The 21,486-nt window shown below is 39.7% G+C and overlaps 1 protein-coding gene across 1 annotated transcript in view; it reads left to right on the forward strand.

Moving 5' to 3' along the window:
* LOC114643159 (deleted in malignant brain tumors 1 protein-like) overlaps nucleotides 1-21,486 on the forward strand; it is a 153,303-nt gene that overhangs the window by 60,190 nt on the left and 71,627 nt on the right. The window contains exons 23-24 of the mRNA XM_051928800.1: nucleotides 1,169-1,492; nucleotides 1,674-1,985. Of these exons, the coding sequence (XP_051784760.1) occupies nucleotides 1,169-1,492; nucleotides 1,674-1,985 (636 nt within the window). The remainder of the gene's footprint in view (nucleotides 1-1,168; nucleotides 1,493-1,673; nucleotides 1,986-21,486) is intronic.

A 21,486-nucleotide genomic window follows, 5' to 3' on the forward strand; every position in this document is an offset into this window, starting at 1 on the left:
GGTTTTTATCCTACAAGTCAACACATCCATAAACAGATCAAAGAGGTAAAGACTTAAAGAAGATCCCTGGTATAGACCCACTTTAACTGGGATCTTATGTGCTTTCCGCCCGAGTTCTCACTCCCTCGTACATGTCCTGGACAATCCTCACATACTTCTTTGGTACCCCTTTCTCTCTCATGTACCTCCAGACCTCTTGACATGGCACTCTATCATAAGCCTTCTCCAAAGCAATAAACACCATATGCAATCTTTTCTGTTTTTCTCGCTGTTTCTATATGAGCTGTCACAATGGAAAGAATGTTCCTCTCCCTGGCATAAAATCAAACTGCCATTTCCCTATGGTGGTCTCTTTCCTAAGCCTTCTTCTCTCCATAACCTTTTCCAAATTTTTCATTGTGTGTGACATCAGTTTTATCCCTATATATCTTTCACAATCCTGATTATCACCCTTCTCCATATAAATGTATACAATCACACTGTCCTTCCACTACTCTGGTATTCTGCCCTGTTCATAGATCATCTGTAGTAGCTACAGTGCTGTTCTGAGTAGCTGCAGGAAGAAATTATTTTATAGGAACAAAGCATATATTGCACTGGGGTTTGCAGTGATGAGAATGGTACCTGTTATGCCAACAGAGTGCCCACAGAACTCTACTGACTCAAACAAACCTTTAAGGGCTAAACCATTGTGGTTTATTTGAGGCTTTGGGAGCAATAGAAGCTTTTTGTGCTTTTCATGCAAAAAACATATTACCATTAATTTCATGAAATTGTATTTGAAATGAAACTTGTTTTGTTTATCACTAGTCACAAGCAGAACACGTAATATTTCATGGATACACTAAATGGATGCACATTCACAATGACATGCAAATATCTTTATCTTTGACTATGTTACATAAGCACAAGTCCTGAAACACAGCATTGTTTATTTTAAAGAATTATTCCTAGTGTTCTGTGAGATTTTTGCACATTTTCCAGGGCCATTTCTTTCATTGTGTCCATGGCTGGATAATCTCTGCGATTCTGTACTAGATTGTGCTGTTATATTATTAATAGTCTTTCTTTCTTTCTTTCTTTCTTTCTTTCTTTCTTTCTTTCTTTCTTTCTTTCTTTCTTTCTTTCTTTCTTTCTTTCTTTCTTTCTTTCTTTCTTTCTTTCTCAGGTGCTCTTAATATATCATTAGAGAATGGGGGAAGTCCTTGTGCAGGGCAAATGTTTCTAAGAACTTCTGAACTTGAAGTATCTGTGATTGATGATATAATGGATGTTTCAATGGCCAACGTTGTGTGCACACACATTGGATGTGGATCACTTGTTTCAATTAAAAAGGAAGCTTACTTTGGAATAAAAAATGTAAACCCTTGGTATTTCCCTATTTACTGCAATGGCAATGAGTCATTTCTGTGGCAATGCCTTAGTGCCATTATTCCTCAAGATAAACCAGTTAAAGGTCCCAAGTATGAATCTGCTGGAATGGTCTGCTCTGGTAAGTAATCTCTTGAGTGCTCCACTGTAATATATCAAGTTAAATACTATTTATTAACTTAATGTAAATAATGATAACATGAACTATGAGTGATTAAACACTGAGTAGCTCTACACATTTATAAAAAAACTGACTTGTTCAAAAGGGAAAACAATAAAAAATTATATTTTATTATTACCAGCTCACATTAAGCCAAGACTGTTTGGCGATAAGGACCCCTGCTCTGGCCGTGTGGAGGTGCAGTTTACAGAGACCTGGGGGACATTTTGTGATTCTGACTTGGACATGGAAGATGCCAATGTGGTCTGTCATCAGCTTCAGTGTGGAGTTGCAGTGGCCACCTCAACAGGAGTTTATGGTGAAGGAAGTGGACCTGTATGGGACCGACAATTTGAATGTAAGGGTAATGAGTCCATACTCTATGACTGTCCTCAGTCACCACCCAAGGCTGTAAACTGCACCCATAGAAGAGATGCTGGAGTGATCTGCTCAGGTAGGCAAATGTGATAAGGAACATATATAATTATTTTAAAATTTTAGCTAACTTCAGTATTACAAAGACAACTGCATCAATATGGCATTATAGCAATCAACAAAACCTAATTAAATTAAAGACAGTGGACTGAATAAAAATGTAAAGACTAAAAGGTCAAATTAAAAAGGTAGAGGTGTGGCATTACACAGTAAAAAAGAATTTAAATTTAGGACTTGTTTAATTGTTTGATAAACTGTATATTAATGTTGAGATAAAATAAATAGATGAAAAAACAGAGTTATGACATTGTGAGCATGTTAGAGCAACTAGTGCAGAACGCAGTGCCAGCAAACCTGTCTACATTTATTATTATGTGAAAAAAAAGTTTAGATGGAAATAATGGAAATAATTTTGTGTGAGTTTATTTACTCACCCACATCTAAACTAAAATATTTAGATTAGATTTGTTTAGATAAACTTTATTAATCCCAAGGAGATATTCAAATGCATACAGGAGCAGAAACATAAAAAAACAAGCATATCGCTAAATAAATAAATAAATCTACTCTATATATATAAAATTCTAAAAGTGCAACGATTTTCTGTAACAATTTTATGTAACATTTTTATGTCACTTTTTTGTAAAGCTTTAAATCCGGCTTATTTTAAAACCTACATATATATGTTTGGTATCATTCTTTTACGAATTTATTGAACTTTAATGTGATGTTGTTAGATTTTCAGATTCTTATTCTGTTTTTAAATTATAAACTAAAAAATATCAAGAACTCATGTCCCGCGAGACAAGACTTTATGCCAAACGATTTAACCACGCTGGAAATAAAAGCCAAAGAGTAGGACAGCTGCTGTACAGGCTTTTAGATGTTTGAAGTGCCGCGCGAGATGCAGATCAGGCGGCACGGAAACAGCAGCAATCCAGCAGCTGATTCAGCAAAGAGGAGGTAAAAAAAACTGTATTTGTTTCCCATTGTATCACCGTTTAAGAGGGGGTTTCGGAGGAGCGACCACATCTCCTTGGGGTGCATTCAGCCCCCCTCTTCACAATATGAGCAGCAGAAACGCGAAGTGGCTGGTGTGTAGTGCAGGCCAGGGGGGTTGGCAAGCTAAGCGGGCAGGGGGAAACCCCCTATTAAATAAATAAATAAATGAGTAAGTCGGGTGGAAGCATTGATTTCCTGATATCAGTTAGCAGAAAAGCCCCCCAGAGATGCTTCTTAGCACACCATGGTAGAATGAGCCTATGGCTAAACATGCTCCAAGAGAGCACCTCCTGGAGAGGATGGATGGGATTTTTCATGATGGAATCCAATTTTGCCACCATCCTCTTTTCCACAACAGCTTTCAATGTGTCCAGGGTTTGACCTGTGATAGACCAGTCTTACTAGATAAGTTTGTTCAGGCATTGTGCTTCATTTGTGTTCAGGTTACTTCCCCACAAGACTGCAGTGTAGAACACCACACTGGCTACTATGGCCTGCCAGAACATTTCCAGCTGCTTGCTGCATACACCTTAGGAAGTCCAGCTCCACTGTGTGGCCATATCAGTCCAGTTTGTTGTTAATGTGAACCCTCAGGTACTTGTAGCTCTGCACCATTTCCACATCCTCCTCCTAAATGTTGATTGGTCTCAGAGACTTCTTGGTATACCTGAAGTCCATCACCAGCTCTTTTGTTTTGCTGATATTGATCTGTAGGTGGTTCTCGCTTCACCACAAGGCAAAGTCCCCCAAAACCTTCCTGTACTCTGACACATCTCCATTATTAATGCAGCCAATGATGAACGAGTCATCTGAAAATTTCTATAGATGGCAAGCACTCGTGTTATCATAGGGCTAACTACTTTTTTTTTAAAACGTCTCTTTAACATTTGTGGTGTTTTTATTTAATGACAAGATGACCATCACCAGTTCAGAAGACCGTTATTTTCAGCTGTGCTCAACACATTAACATGACATGGGGCAATTCGCTGAGTTTCCTTTAATAATTGTTGTCTTTTTCTATGCTGTGAATGACTATAAAAGTCCTACATGTGCTTATAATTTTGAAAGCACATAAAACACAAGGGAATCTAAATTTCACGGTGCTCTGAATTTTTAACTGCACAGTCCCTTCAAAGATTTTGAGCCCAGTGTGTGCATGCCCATTGTAGGTGACTGTCTATGTCATATGTGTTTTCACTTGTTTTAGTGTGGATGGCAATACTTCTGTAAACAATGTGAAAACATTAGTATGGGCGGAGATTGTTTTCATTTAAAAATATTGTCTTTAAATGAAAACGTAGTAGTGTGGATGTACCTAAGCTAGTTTTCCCTGATGGTTGATCTAAATTCCTTAAGTTATCTCTTATTCCTGGAATACATTAAAACTGTTGTTCCAGGAGAGTCATTTACCTCCAGCCAAGCAGACCTAAAGTTAACCATTGAAAAGATTAGACTCTTGAATCTGAGCAATTTAAAAATCACTATCATTTTCATCATCATCTTTATCCTTTTGATTGTGCTTTTCCTGGTGAGGATCATGGCAGCAACACTTAGAAATGAGCTGACCAGGCCTCCCTATTCTCAACAACTTTCTCCAGGCTCTCTTAGAGAGTCATCACATGTTTTCAGAACAATCCAGAGATATAATTCTTCCATTGTGTCCTAGGTCTGCTCCTCAGTCTTGTGTATGTGACCTGTGCCTTTTACATCTCCTAATGGAGGCTCTAAGGAGGAATTGTACATACATGCTCAAAATAACTCAGCAGGCTCCTCAATCAGTCGCAGTCAGGGTGGCTGATAGAACAGTCCTTACGGATGACACTGCAGTTGTGACCCACTGGGCTGGCTACTTTGAGCAGTTGTTGAAAGCTGATCCTCTGGCTAGGACATTGGGTATCTCTGAGTCCACGGTTCTTGAGGCTGATCCTCCAATTAGCTGTGAACCACCCAATCTCACTGAGATTGCACAGGTGATGAACCAGCTGTATGGGGGGGGGATTGCAAGCAATCTTTGCTTCCATTTGGGAGACTGGCATCATCCCAACTGACTGGAAAACGGGACTTGTTGTCCCTATCTGGAAAGGGAAGGGTGATCGCCTGGATTGCAGCAACTACAAGGGGATAACACTGCTCTCGGTGCCAGGTAAGGTCCTTGCTAGGGTTGTCCTCAATAGGATCCGTGATCATTTGCTCACCTACCAGCGACCAGAACAGTTTGGTTTTACGCCTAAGAAGTCTACCATCAACTGCATCCTAGCACTGAGGGTTCTCATTGAGCACAAACGCGAATATCGGCAGAGTTTCATTGCAGCCTTTGTAGATTTTCATAAAGCATTCGACTCAGTAGATCGAGCTGCCCTGTGGGACATCCTGAGGGTTCACGGGATCCCCTCGAGGTTGCTCAATATCATGGCTGGCCTGTACACTGGTACTGTGAGTGCTGTGCAGAGTGGAGGCAGGACCTCTGTGTTTTTCCCAGTTGATTCTGGGGTTCGTTAGGGGTGTGTTCTTGCTCCTACTCTGTTCAATGCTTATATGGACTGGGTGTTGGGCAAGGTCGTGGGGTCCAGTGGCTGTGGGGCATCTGTTGGCGAAGAAAGATTCACGGATCTTGACTTTGCTGACGATGTTGTGATCTTTGCAGAGTCAATGGAGACTCTGATCGGGGCGCTCGAGAGACTGAGCGAGGACTTTGAGTGTCTGGGCTTGCGAGTGTCCTGGATAAAAACCAAGATCCTGGCCTTTAATGACCTCTTGGGCACGGCCATCAGCAGTGTGTCTGTTTGAGGAGAGAGTGTTGACCTTGTCGAGAGGTTTACTTACCTTGGCAGTGACATTCATTTCCTTGGTGCCTATTCCTATGAAGTCAGTAGACGGATTGGGAGAGCATGGGGGGTCATGAGGTCGCTGGAAAGGGGTGTGTGGTTCTATGCATCTATGCATATCTATGCAAAAGGATGAAGGTCCAAGTCTTTAGAGTCCTGGTGATTCCTGTCTTGCTATATGGTTGCAAGACATGGACGCTATCCAGTGACCTGAGACGAAGACTGGACTCCTTTGGTACTGTGTCTATCCGGAAAATCCTTGGGTACCGTTGGTTTGACTTTGTGTCGAATGAGCGGTTGCTCATGGAGTCCCGAATGAGACACATTACCTGCATTGTGAAGGAGCATCAGTTATGGCACTACGGACATGTGGCGCGTTTACCCACGGGTGATCGTAAGATCCTCATTGTTGGGGACCCGAGTGGATGGACCAGGCCAAGGGGTCACCCACGTAGCACCTGGCTGCAGCAGATAGAGGGTCATTTCTGGAGGATGGGACTGGACCGCGTGTCTGCCTGGGGGGTTGCAAACCAGGATCCCGAGTTGTTTCATCGTGTAGTGGGTGCGGCAACACACTGTACCAGTGCATGCTCCTCAACCTGACTTGACTTGACTTGCTCTTCAATCTGGAAAAAAAACAGCTACTTGTACTTGCAGATTCATTTTTTATTCACTACCCAGAGCCTATGGCCATATATGTAGACAGGGATGTAGACTTACCAGTAAATTAAAAGCTTCAACTACAAACTATACTTCACTACACCATCACAGTACAACATTTAAAAAACACCTGCTGCACCAATTTTTTGACCAAGATGCATGCAAATGTGCTTAAACTAAAGTCTGCAATGTGTAATTTAATCAAAATGTCTGAATTGTTTGATTTGTAATTTTAAACTGTAGAGTAGAGGGCTAAATCAAGGAAACAATATGTCTTGGTCACAAACATTATGGTGAGTGCTATATGTATATGTTGACACATCATAAGCTTAACAAAGCCCCAGCCTATTTATTTTAGCAGACCCTTGTTGTTGTGTGAAATTTTGCATACAGGTTGATAAATATTTTGTAACTTAGGCAAAGCAATGCAATATTAGTATTTCATTAATGAGAAGCATTCATATTTACCCCCTAGGACTAAGTCAGGATAGTGAATTTTACAGCAGGGTTGGGGGAAGTGCCTCAAACAAGTTTGACAAATGTTTCTCTGCATCGCTCTTTCAATCAACCCCCACAGGAAAGCCAGACTGCCTAGCTGGCAAGCTTCACGGGGGAAGGTATGAAGGTATTCTCTGCCCCATTGGTCTGAAGTATGGCTGTTTGGAATTGGCTTGTATCAGAAGCCTTTAAGTACCATGACGCGCTATTGGCTGTAGGGGTTGGACAGAAAACCTATAAATTTGTTTGCTTTACCCCTCCCTATCTCTCTTACAAACATCTGGTGAAAGACCATCTCACACACCATGAACTAAAAAGGACAACACAATGAAGAGCACAGCTCGGCAGCCATATTGAGACAGGCATGTGGCCTGTGCTGAAGAAAGCTGACCAAAAATGAGGACTTAGCTAGAGACATTTTAAGTAACTAGTCTGTGTGCCGCCTGTAACTACACATCAACATTTATCAGGTTGTATGGTCGCCAATATTCAAATGTACTTTGCATATTGTTATTATTTATGAATATTATCAATAATACATTATTTAAAGTGTAACTTAACTCCTGCTTGTCTTTTCCTACACCTAATTGCCTGAGGTTATAGACGTAGAAGGGAAGTTATATGGTACAATACTTTATAAACAGTGGTAAGTCTGTGAGATTTGAGGCATTCTGACAAAACCTACATATTAATAATACAAAAGGGGAAAGTAGAGTAATATATTACTCTACCAAGACAAAACAATCCTTAATTATAATTTGCCTTTATAATTGACCTTTTCCTAGATAAAATCTGACCTCATTTAATTTTAAGTAAAATATGATGTCCTTTGTCTTTGAGATATAAATTGGGGCTTAGGACTCTATCAAATAAACAAGATAAAATGACATATACCTCTGTTTTGCTTCCTTTTACTGCAGGAAAGGGTGGCCCTCACTTGGTGGATGGTCCCTCAAGGTGTTCAGGACGAGTAGAAATCTTATATGATAACACCTGGGGAACACTCTGTGACAAGAATCTAGACCTGCAAACCGCAGATGTGATCTGCAAGCATCTTTACTGTGGGGCAGCTGTATCGACTCCCTCAGGAGCATATTTTGGGAAAGGGAAGGGTCCCATCTGGAGAGACAATTTTCAGTGTAATGGGAATGAGTCACGCTTGGGGGAGTGTACAGTGTCTTGGGACAAAGCATCTTGTGATCACAGTAATGATGCCAGTATCATCTGCTCAGGTATGATTTACTAAACTGAATACAAAACAAACACCTTGGATTCTTATGTTTAATCCAAACAAAATGTGTTTATTTTACTTTTTGTTTTAATTAATTTTTGAGTATTATAAACACATGGACTAAGTTCACTACTTTAGAAATCAATGCCAGAATGCCAATACTTGTTTTTATTGATTGTATTCTGATTCTAGATGCTGACTGGCAGCTTCAGCTGAAAGGTGGAGAAAGCCGCTGTGAGGGCACAGTGCAGGTGATGCTGAATGGCACCTGGAGACGGCTTTTGGATTCTGAATGGGATTTGCAGGATGCCAGTGTGGTCTGTGCACAGCTAAACTGTGGTCAGGCAGTTAAACCACACAGCATCTCCAGATACATTTCTGGGAGAGGACCGGTCATATTAACTGACATTAATTGTGCTGGAGATGAATTGTCCTTACAGGACTGCTCTGTTTCTGTTATGTCTGAACACTTCAACATCAGTGAGAGTGTAGGAGTTTTCTGCTCAGGTACTGTAGCTGTCTTGACATAGTTTAACAAGCAAAGTTAAAAAATATCACCTGATTACTCTTTTTGTTTTATTTGTACATATAGCATGCTTGTATTAAATCCTGGCACCTTAATTCTGCTTCTTTCCTTATCTGTTAGAACACAACAAAGTCAGGCTGGCAGGTCACAGCAGCCAGTGCGCTGGAAGAGTAGAAGTCTACTACAACGCCACCTGGGGGACAGTAGGCAGTAATTCCTGGGATTTGACTGATGTACAGGTTGTGTGCAGACATCTAGGATGTGGGAATGCAGTTCGCACTGCTGTCTCTGCAGAATTTGGAAAAGGTTCTGGACCAGTGTGGCTGGATGAAGTAAAATGCAGAGGAGATGAGTTGGCCTTATGGAAGTGCCCTTCACTTGGCTGGCGAGAAAACAACTATGAGCACAAAGAAGATGCTGGTGTTGTGTGCTCAGGTAAGAATTCAATCATCAGGTGGTGCATGTAGTCTTAAATAGGAATTAAGAGCTGCCAGATGGATAAGAATATTTCTTCGTATATTTTAATCATGTGACAGAATTCAAGGACCTTCGTCTTGTTAGTGCTGAGTATGTCTGTGCTGGGAAACTGGAGGTCTTCTACAATGGGACGTGGGGAGATGTTTGCTCTAATAGAATGGATTCAATCACAATCAACATTATCTGTCAGCAACTCAGATGTGGAGACAGCGGTTTACTGGAGGATGGTAAATATGATGGAGCAAGTAACAAAGTAAAATGGCTGGATGAAGTCACTTGTTATGGACACGAATTTGCCTTATGGCAGTGCTCTTCACTGCCATGGGGAGAAAATAGGTGCCAAAACGGTGAAGAGGCAAGGATCCGATGTTCAGGTGAGCATGCCCATTGAACAAAAAGCCTAGTTTCTAGAACCTTTCACAGTGAGCAGTATTCTAAAGTAGGCAGTTACACAGATGTCTCAGTCCAGTCATCTGCTTTTATATGTTTTTCTAATTACCACCACCTTGCATAATACATCATGTCATCTGTCTCTTAATATGCAGAACTTTATCATTTCTACCAATCAACTAAAGTCACCAGTAATTTCTGACTATTGTCGATTTTTCCATAATTCTGAGCACTGCTTCGTTAAGAGGGGTGATGTGTGGATTGTCCTATTTATCTTAGTACCCCTTCATAGGAGGGTATTGTATGGGTTTTCCTATCAGCTTACCCCTGCTTTCTGGAGGGGTGTTTGTTACTCATTAACCTCATTCTAATCTAGGAAAACTATGTTGGTGGCTTCTCAAAGATGAGGCAGATCATGTGCTTAAGCTTCAAGTTACATTTATTCCTTTTAATTATGTTTAATAATTCTTTTTATTATCGGTTGTTATATAAATATATGCTGCTCAAAAAAATAAAAAGAACACTTTTGAATCAGAGTATAGCATCAAGTCAGTGAAACTTCTGGGATATTGATCTGGTCAGATAAGTAGCAGAGGGAGTTGTTAATCAGTTTCAGCTGTTTTGGCGTTAATGAAATTAACAACAGGTGCACTAGAGGGGCAACAATGAATCGACCCCCAAAACAGGAATGGTTTAACAGGTGGAGGCCACTGACATTTTTCCCTCCTCGTCTTTTCTGACTGTTTTTTTCACTAGTTTTGCATCTGGATACGGTCAGTGTCACTACTTGTACCATGAGGCGATACCTGGTCCCTAGCGAGGTTGCACAGGTAGTCCAACTTCTCCAGGATGGCACATCAATATGTGCCATTGCCAGAAGGTTTGCTGTTTCTCCCAGCACAGTTTCAAGGGCATGGAGGAGATTCCAGGAGACGGGCAGTTATTGTAGGAGAGCTGGACAAGGCCTCTCGTAGAAGGTCCTTAACCCATCAGCAGGACCAGTAACTGCTCCTTTGGGCAAGGAGGAACACTGTCAGAGCCCTACAAAATGACCTCCAGCAGGCCACTGGTGTGAATGTCTGTGTCCAAACAATCAGAAACAGACTTCATGAGGGGGGCCTGAGGGCCCAACGTCCTCTAGTGGGCCTTGTGTTTACTGCCAGGCACCGCGGAGCTTGAATGGCATTTGCCACAGAATACCAGAATTGGCAGGTCCACCATTGACAACCTGTGCTTTTCACAGATGAGAGCAGTTTCACCCTGAGCACATGTGACAGACGTGAAAGGGTCTAGAGAAGCTGTGGAAAACGTTATGCTGCCTGTAACATCATTCAGCATGACCAGTTTGGTGGTGGGTCAGTGATGGTCTGGGGAGGCATATCCATGGAGGAACGCACAGCCCTCTATAGGCCAGACAACGGCACCTTGACTGCCATTAGGTATCGGGATGAAATACTTGGACCCATTGTCAGACCCTATGCTGGTGCAGTGGCTCCTGGGTTCCTCCTGGTGCATGACAATGCCCGGCCTCATGTGGCCAGAGTATGCAGGCAGTTCCTGGAGGATGAAGGAATTGATACCACTGACTGGCCCCCATGTTCGCCTGATCTAAATCCAATAGAACACTTCTGGGACATCATGTTTCGGTCCATCTGACGCCACCAGGTTGCATCTCAGACTGTCCAGGAGCTCAGTGATGCCCTGGTCCAGATCTGGGAGGAGATCCCCCAGGACACCTTCCATCCGTCTCACTAGGAGCATGCCCCCCCCCCCCCCCCCCCGATGTTGTCAGGCATACATACAAACATGGGGGGTGGGCAATACAAATTACTGAACACGATTTGGAGTTGCTACAATGACATTTCAGCAAAATGGACTAGCCTGCCGCATCATTTTTTCACCTTGATTTTCGGGGTGTCTTTTCATTCCATCAAACGATGTGCCATCCTTTCATTCCTAATACATTACCCAGTCCATATCAGTAAAGATATCCAGCATGATTCTTTTTCCCATTGAGATCTGATGTGTTTTTAAAGCGTTCCTTTAATTTTTTTGAGAAGTTACTGTATATATATACTTGTAATAAATTGTAAATGATTATTATATATTAAATAAAATATCCATTCTAGCAGGTGTATACAGTGCAGCAGTAGTGTATTTTTGATTTTCTGACCCAGATGTGATATGGCAGCTGGTGTTCAGCATTTTTAAATTTAAAAGTGGCTAATGCCGCTTTATGGTTTGGGTATCCAGTATATTTTGTGAACACAAAAAATATCACCCTCCAAACAGCCAACCTGTATAACTTTAATTTTTCTGTTTTATTTGCAAAGCTGCTACTGAAAGACCTCCCACAACAGCTTCAACTGAAAGATCCTCCATGACAGCTTCTGCACAATTTCAAATATGCACTGGTGAGTTCAGTTTCTTATTGGTTTCTTTAGCAAATTATGATATGCCACTAAGAAGACTTCATGCTGGCATAGAAGCATTTAACTTATTTGCAAATAAACTGGAATTTTCCTTCCACCAGACCAACTATTATCCCAAACCACTTTTTTTCCATTATAGGATAGTAGTGCTGGGAACTTTGCTGGTTGCATTATGCACAAAACAGGAACCAGTCCTGAATGGGACTCCAGCTTATCATAGGGAAGACATATCTATATTCACTCATTCCAGGCCAACGTAGGCATTGACAGAGCCAGGAACTGAGCCCAGGTCCACATAACACTTGCTGAGAGCCGTGTCATTTTAATGAGTCTGAACAATAATAATAATAACCACAACAATAATAATACATCACCTAACCCATTAATCAGTGTTATGGACTCCTGAAACTATCCTGGCAGCATTAGATGCAAGACCTGATTAGGGTGGCAGTCCATTATTAGGCATAGTCATGCATAGACTTATGCTCACTCTTAAAAGGGCCTGTTAGAGTGGCCAAATAACTTAAAACATGTCTTTCGGATTAGATAGGAAACCAGATTACCTAGAGGAAAGAACTCATGGTCAGTGTCTAGGCCAGGGGTGGCCTACTCTGATCCTGGACAGCCACAATGGCTGCAGTTTTTTTTTCCAACACGGTTGCTTAATTAGAAGCTAATCCTCACCAATAACAGATCTTATTTAATTTCAAGGCTTGTTAGTGTTTTCACTCTACCATGTCGGTTCATTCTTAAATCATAGTTTTTTTCCCTTTTTAATGATATATGTATCATCCAAGTGATCTGAAGCCTAAAATGGATGAGTAATTTTCAGTTCTTCACTTTCTCTTCAGTTTCCTTCTAAGTACGTAATTAAACCAAACAGTCAATGATGAATACACATGGGTGGTAATGGAGGCAAGCTAGATGTAGAACTGCTGGTTCTTTTGTCATTTGCATCTTATTACTAATTGGGAGCAGTTAAAACAACGAATACTGAAGTTTAAGGCTAAAATAAGCAGTTAAGGGTTCAAAATCTTAACAGGCCAGACAACAAAAATGAACCAGAAACATTTAAGTGCTTCAATAGCAATGAATTATTACTCATGAAGCAACTGGCTTGGAACAAAAAATCTGAAGTCACTGCAGCCCTTCAGGACCAACACTGCTCACCCCTGATTTACAGAGTCTGAGTCTTAAATAGCAAATAAATTAAATAAAGTAAATTAGTAGCAAAAACTAGTCACTAATTAAATAAACGGTTGAAATAAAAAACTTCATGACTTTTCCTGCACTTCTTCCAAACAATAATTACTGTAAAAAGGTAAACATCTCATAATTTTTACAGCTTCTGAAAAATGTTAACTTGCTATGTTTTTGGGTCAGTTTTGACCCACCATAGACTTTAATAGACTCTTCATTTATATTATTTTGTTTGTTTACCACATACAGTATGTAAGCATCATGAAAAAGTAACCCTTTTAACTTTTAAATTCTCTAACTTAACAAAGGCAAAAAAATTTCACTATTCACAATGAAACTTTGTGACTTTTCTTACACATCTCCCAATTAATATATGGTAAGATAAATAAATAGAGTTTCATTTTGCATCATTGCAAAAACAGTTATTTGAAATGTCTGGCATTTTTTAAATACATAAAGCAAGTTTTTCTACTGGCTTAAACATTATCATGTATTTGGACGTTGAGAACAATGTGTGTTGTTTTCGATCGATAGATAGATAGATAGATAGATAGATAGATAGATAGATAGATAGATAGATAGATAGATAGATAGATAGATAGATAGATAGATAGATAGATAGATAGATAGATACCTCATAATTTATATAGCTTCTGAAAGCATATTTTTCCCTCTTTCAAGTCATGTTTGACCTACTCTTAACTTTAATGGATTTTATTCTTCATTTACAGTAGTTTGTTTAACACCTATAAAACATTGTGAAAGAAAATCATTTAGCTCAGAATTAGTTAGTTTTGGTCAGAATGACCCATTTTTGACTTTAATGGATTTTCCGCTGCATTTAAGCTGCTTTGTTTGTTCAAAAACAATAAAATAACCTAAATGTCATCCATTCTAAAAGTTAAGGTCATTGGTGGACCAACAGGTTGAGATGGTCAGTCAGTGTAAAAAAGGTTTGGGCGATAGATTTGATGCCCAGGGCACCTTGAGTAAGAGAGGGTGAAAATCAGGTCAAAAAATCTGGAGTGGTCTCCCCTAGACTTTCTCGTATACTCAGATATGGGGATGGATATTTGAGGAGTAAACCACAACACAATGATTATATTTTTATATTATGTACATTAAAGAATCATCAACAGCAAATCAAATCAAATGAATAATATATGTAACAATTATTATAAAAGTAAAGTTGAATAAATCGGACTATGGAGCTGCATGAATAGAAAAAAAAAATTGAGTATACCACTTCCGGTTAACAGAAATAGCCCAAAAGTTGACAGAAATCTACATTTTTTACCTAATACTTGTATGCAAAATTTCGTTGACATAAGTGAAAGCGTCCTCAAGTTATCGTGTTTACACACACACACACACACAGACAGAAACACAGACATAATTCCACAAATGGTAATTTCAGACTCAAGGAGGTCTAAAATGTAGAGGTTCATCAAAATCTTGAAAGTCAATTTTTAGATGATTCCAGTACTTTCCCTATACTTCGCATACGAGAAAGTCAGGGAGGTCTAAAAATGTTGAGATTCATCAAAATCTCGACATCTAATTTTTGGACGATTCCAACACTTTCCCTATACAGTACTTTGTATACGAGAAAGTAAAAAGACCTGCAAGGTACAGCATTGGCTCAGCTAATGAAGACATTATGAGGGTTACACAGATGAGATTTAACATTTTTTCAAGAAGGAGGTCTACTAACTGTAAGGGAAAATATATTCCAGGTGCTATTTTCCAGCATGATTATTTGTATTCATACATTAAGTGAGTGCAGTGTAGTGTAATAATACAGGATACTGCCAATGTACAACAGTCAAGTTCAGATACAGTTTTCTTAGTTATTAACCATACAGAGAGAGTACTGTATTCTGAGAGTCTCAAGTAGCTTCTGAGAATTGTAAAGAACAGATGTTGTGTGCCGATTTTTGCACATCTGAAGAGATTTAGTTGCAGGGTTTTAAACCAAGTGAAGTTGACAAAAGAGTTTTGAAAGCCAACCTTCACAAGAAAAAAGTAAAAATGGTATTATTTTATTTTAAATAACTTATTGCACATGATTAAGAGAAATGCAACATGAGCAGAAAGCATAAGATTGAAATATAAGCAGGAAAACATACAAATATAACTGCATTCTCAAACCATTGACTGAAGTCAATGAAAAAACAAAAATTAGATTTTTTTGAGAAATATGCAAGCATTAAAAATTTCTGCACAATAAGAAGACACTTAATCGTCATTTTTAGTTTTTAAGGTTTTAATATGAAATAAAAGTTTAGAAGTGATTGAAGAAGACTATGCTGAAAGTGATTCTCCGGTCTTATTTTTTAGGTGATCAGAATAAATGGCTGCTCCCCTTTGGAGTGACTTGCCTTATTTTAGGTATATGTTTATGTGCCGTGTCCTCTGCCCTGTTCATCAAAGTACGTGCCAATGCCAAGAAACAAGGTAGGACTTTACAGTAAAGGGAATAGACACAACTTAGGAGATAAAACTTCATTCAGTTTATTAATTGGTTGTTTCTACACAGGATATGGCAAACACTATGAGGCTGTGTATGAGGAAATTGAGCAGAAGGCAAATGTTAACTTGGATGAAAAGTTTGATTCCTTAAGTAAGTATAAACCTTTAATCTCTTCATATGGTGATAGAAAGTTTAATTGATAAAAGTACTTTACCTATGGAGGAACTGAATCTCAAATATGTGAATACATTTAATTTATGAAAGGTTTTTATTTTTTAAACTAATGCATGGCTTAAACAGTCATCATTTAGAAACAAGAATAAATGGCTGGTCTTAAGTATCCTCTGTAATATGAATCTGAAAGTCTGACTTATGTATGAGGTATTAGCTTTGTTTAAAAAACTAAGATACTTATATGCCAAAGTTTTTTTTGCCATATTTGATTAGCCTACAGCTTGCCTAGCCTAATGTGGGGAAACTTCTAAGCTACAGTTGCCTGCTAATGTTGTTTGCTTTTATGTATTTCATTAATCTCAACACAAAAAATAAGTAATCTTTAATTAAGAGAAAAACAATAAAAATTACAAAGGATAAAGTTAATAATCAGAACAGGCTAGGCTATAAACTGTGTTCTGAGACTTTTCAGGTAAGGAAGATGGAGATTTCAAGGTAATGTTGTTGTAGATATTAATCATGGTGCTGTAGAGTAGAAGGTATTGCGTGTTGATTAGCACATGCAAGTAAAACGTTCACTGCACTCTGTACATGTTACAATAACGACCCTATAATCCTTTAAATTGCAATTCATGATCACAGTTTGGTAGTTAAACTTTTTGTTTTCTCTAAATGTCAGCAAAAAATGTCTTTGTGTTGACCTGTGTCACTTGTATGCTTAAAAGCATAACAGCCATCCATTGTTGTGTAAATGTTTGCCGTATAACCTTATACTGGGGGTGTCAAACTCCCCAAGGGCCACGGTGGCTACAGGCTTTTGTATCACCCATTTTGATAGTTACTAACCAATTGCCACTCCTAACTGAACACACTTTTCTGCCTTCATTTTACCTGACTTGCTGTTTTGGGTTCAGAACCCAAAATAGTTTTTTTTCATTACCGTGTAAGCAAACAATAATGAGACACACAGATTATCAGATAAATCTGACTATGCTTATCCTTCTGGTTCTAATTCACCTCCTCACAGTATAGTATTGGTCCATCACAGGGCTTACTATATTAATTAATATATATTATGTTATACCACAACTATTGTCATTTTACATCACTGCTTTCTTTGTTCTTGTTTTTAGATGAAGTTTCAACAATAGAGTATAAAAATGTTGAAATACCTGAGAAAAAGATGACAAGGGAGCAACCAGATTTGGACACAAACTATGATGACACTGAAACACAGGACTACGTCAATGATAAAGAGGAAAATGGTATGAAATTAAATCTTTCCAAACGTGATGAATATTACTTGGAAGGCCGTAAACACTCTAGTAATGTCTGCTTCAACTAGACCAAAATTGTACTGTTGGAAATTGAAATATACCTTCACAATTTTGGTTTGACTCTATAACCACAAGCAATTTAGCTTTGAAATAAAAATATCTATTTGATGGCAAATTTCAGATTTTTTTTGGTATTTCTGCATTATATGGTTACTATTATTATTGTGTTTTAATAATCATAACATTTTTTCTATATTTCAGGAGAGCAGAGGAACTCCTGAGTTAAAGTAATTTAAAGTACTATAAATGTTAGTGAGGTCCCCCTCTTTAAGAAAGGGGATCGGAGGGTGTGTTCCAACTACAGAGGGATCACACTCCTCAGCCTCCCTGGAAATGTCTATTCAGGGGTCCTGGAGAGGAGGGTCCGTCGGATAGTCGAGCCTCGGATTCAGGAGGAACAGTGTGGTTTTCGTCCTGGTCGCGGAACAGTGGACCAGCTCTATACCCTTAGCAGGGTCTTGGAGGGTGCATGGGAGTTTGCCCAACCAGTCTACATGTGTTTTGTGGACTTGGAAAAGGCATTCGACCGTGTCCCTCGGGGAATCCTGTGGGGGGTACTCCGAGAGTATGGGGTACCGGCCCCCTTGATAAGGGCTGTTCGGTCCCTGTACGATCGTTGCCAGAGCCTGGTCCGCATTGCCGGCAGTAAGTCGAACCCGTTTCCAGTGAGAGTTGGACTCCGCCAAGGCTGCCCTTTGTCACCGATTCTGTTCATAACTTTTATGGACAGAATTTCTAGGCGCAGCCAGGGCGTTGAGGGGGTCCGGTTTGGTGGGCTCAGGATTGGGTCACTGCTTTTTGCAGATGATGTTGTCCTATTTGCTTCATCAGGCCGTGATCTTCAGCTCTCTCTGGATCGGTTCGCAGCCGAGTGTGAAGCGGCTGGGATGAGAATCAGCACCTCCAAATCCGAGACCATGGTCCTCAGCCGGAAAAGGGTGGAGTGCCCTCTCACGGTTGGTAGCAAGATCCTGCCCCAAGTGGAGGAGTTCAAGTATCTCGGGGTCTTCTTCACGAGTGAGGGAAGAATGGAGCGGGAGATCGACAGGCGGATTGGTGCGGCATCCGCAGTAGTGCGGGCGCTGCATCGGTCTGTTGTGGTGAAAAAGGAGCTGAGCCGCAAGGCAAAGCTCTCAATTTACCAGTCGATCTATGTTCCTACCCTCACCTATGGTCATGAGCGAGATCGCGAATACAAGCGGCTGAAATGAGTTTCCTCCGCAGGGTGTCTGGGCTTTCCCTTAAAGATAGTGTGAGAAGCTCAGTCATCCGGGAGGGGCTCAGAGTAGAACCGCTGCTCCTCCGCATCGAGAGGAGTCAGATGAGGTGGCTCAGGCATCTGATCAGGATGCCTCCTGGACGCCTCCCTGGTGAGGTGTTCCGGGCACGTCTAACCGGGAGGAGGCCCCAGGGAAGACTCAGGACACGCTGGAGGGACTATGTCTCTCGGCTGGCCTGGGAACGCCTTGGGATTCCCCCGGAAGAGCTAGAAGAAGTGGCCGGGGAGAGGGAAGTCTGGGCATCTCTGCTCAAGCTGCTGCCCCCGCGACCCGACCTCGGATAAGCGGGAGACAATGGATGGATGGATGGATGGATAAATGTTAGTGTTTCCTTGCAGAAACTTTTCATGCTGTAAGTTTATCATGCATGCAAACCATTGATGTCAATCAACGCTTGGTTCCTCTTTTTGTCAAGCTTTACCAAAGCTTTTCTTTTGCTAATTTAATTTTTTAATTTTTTGTTTGTTTTAAAGTAGTCTCGCCCTTCATGTGTGGTGTTTGGTGACGTATTTTGGATCATTATTTGTCATCTTTGCTGATATATCTTTTAAAAAGGTAGTCACAAAATTCTGAAAGATGTGAAGGATGTCACTACCCACATTAAAGGAACATGGTCTCCTAAAAAAAAGAGACTGCTCTGCTCTTTCTTATTGAATTCCACTGTAATATGAGACCAGTCCAACTGTCATTGATGTACAGTACTTGTAGGAGAGCACCACCTCTATATCCACAACATAATAAAGTTTCTATCTATCTATCTATCACCATAAAGAGTGACCAGACATAGAGGCTCTTTGATGGGGCAAAAGTCAATAACCAGTTCCTTGGTCTTGCTGATGTTAAGCTGCTGACAACTCTTTCTGCACAAAGAAACAAAGTTCTCCACCTGACTCTCATACTCTGTCTCATCCCCTTATCAACACACCCCATAAGTGCAAGATCATATGAGAATTTCTGGAAGCGATCGATCTGGCATTATATTTATAGTCTAAGGTGTACAGAGTGATGAGAAAAGGAGACAAGACTGTCAGACTCCACATCCTCACTGTTGTTGTAACAGATCTAATAACAGGCTTGTAGTTGGGAATAAGATGAATCAGATTGTGGTCAGATCTGCACAAAGGTGGCAGAAGTTTACACTTAAAGGCATCCTTAAAATTTGAATAGACAAGGTCCAGCTTGTTCTTTCTTGGAGTGGAACAAGAGTCAAACTAATATAAGTCTGTCATTGTTCCATCTAAAGTCATATGGTTGAAGTCACCATATATTATAATAGCAGGGCAGAATGACTCATCATTAAAGTGTTGGTGACATCATTTCTGTTGCTGAATGCCCATTTGCAGACATAGGAATTTAAACATTAATAAGGATTAGGTAACTTACCTCACTGGCCAAATAATGTGGACAAATTCTGACTGCCAGAATTCCAATGTCTGAATTACAAACTGTAGTTTTAACTGTAATATGCTCACTTTTACAACATTCCTCGTTCACATAAATAACCAGTCTTCTTCCTATTTTTTCACATCATACCGGGTCAATGTCTGCTTGAATAAGATGAAATCCATCCAGCATTAAAACAGTGGGAATGAGGATGAGTATAACATAACTTGGTAAACATTATTTATGAAAGAGAGGCAAAATCTAAAAGACAGGGGATTAGCTATGTAAAGCAGAAGGTGAATGTGTGGCTGCTTCAAAGAAATGATTAACTGTATCTTGATGAAGATTTATAGAACCTTTAATGTAGAAAATTGTTTCAATATAAATCCTAATGCTATTTAAAAGTTTAAAGGGGAATATTATAGTAACTGTGAACTTTAATTACTCAAATATTAACTGCAATAAGTTGCAGAGCAAAACAAAAGGATGGAATTGATGTATTCATTAACTGTCTTTTGATGTAGTATGTCAAAGCACCAATGAAAGGAGAAGCCTATCTAAATTTATTTCCTATACTACCAAAAAAATGTATCCTGTATTAATAAAGATTAAATTCGGAGTATAACAGTCAAACCATTAGGATGCAGTGACCAAAATATATCACCTTTCACAAATTTCTTGCAGAGAGCTTATTTTGAAACTAAATTTGTTTAATTTTGGTAGAACAAAGTTATATACATTTCAAAGTATAAAAAGGTAAACTGGAACAAACCTTTAATTATGGAAACAGTTGAGGTGCAGTGAAGTGGGTTTTAAAGAAGTTTATGTAAAATGAGAGACAGGCAGTGAAAATTAATGAGAACACTGCAGTCCATATCGAATTACAGCTGGAACATAGCCCGTCAGTCATTGATACTCATAATATTCTACTTACAGTCAGCAAATGTACCCGTTAAATCTTTTTTTTTAATGCGTGAAAGGCTGGAGTGCTAATAGGGTCATGGCATCATACATGTCATGTTCATCTAAGCCAGTCACACTATGAATTTCCAGGAAAATATTCAACAAACAAGGTCAACAGCAAGTACGGCATATTCACGGCAAAAACTGCTTTGGCGAATTTAGCTGTTACTACTATTAAAGAACATCCTGTTTTTAGACTCTGTAGATGTTTAGGATCAATTACTCAAAGAATCAACCCTTACATTTTCCCTCCACCTTAATGGGTACTATTTACTTCAGGTTTAGTCTCTGAATTATAAACTCTTGAGTTAGTGCATGAAGAATAAAAGGTAACTTGTCCGTAATCTGGAATTTTTTATTGAGTTTGGCTATTTCCTCCATTGCCAAAAAAACATCACTTTTAATAATCTCTCCTATTATGCAAGTGTTTAAACCTAAATGGATCATTACTCTCTTTGCATCTACGATGATTTCAGAAGACTTTCTTTTCCTGGTTTCTTTGTAGAAGAGATGGCTACAGCGGGGTATGACGACGTGGAGCTCCTTGACTCTGCAAGTTCAGAGGAGCAGCTAAAGCTGGAGATATTTTATGATGATGTTGATGTAGAAGACTACGCCAATAAGAAATAGATCAACGGTATGAAATTTCATATTCCTAAAAGCTTTCGA

The sequence above is a fragment of the Erpetoichthys calabaricus genome, chromosome 6 (assembly GCF_900747795.2).
Source record: "Erpetoichthys calabaricus chromosome 6, fErpCal1.3, whole genome shotgun sequence".
NCBI lineage: Eukaryota > Metazoa > Chordata > Cladistia > Polypteriformes > Polypteridae > Erpetoichthys > Erpetoichthys calabaricus.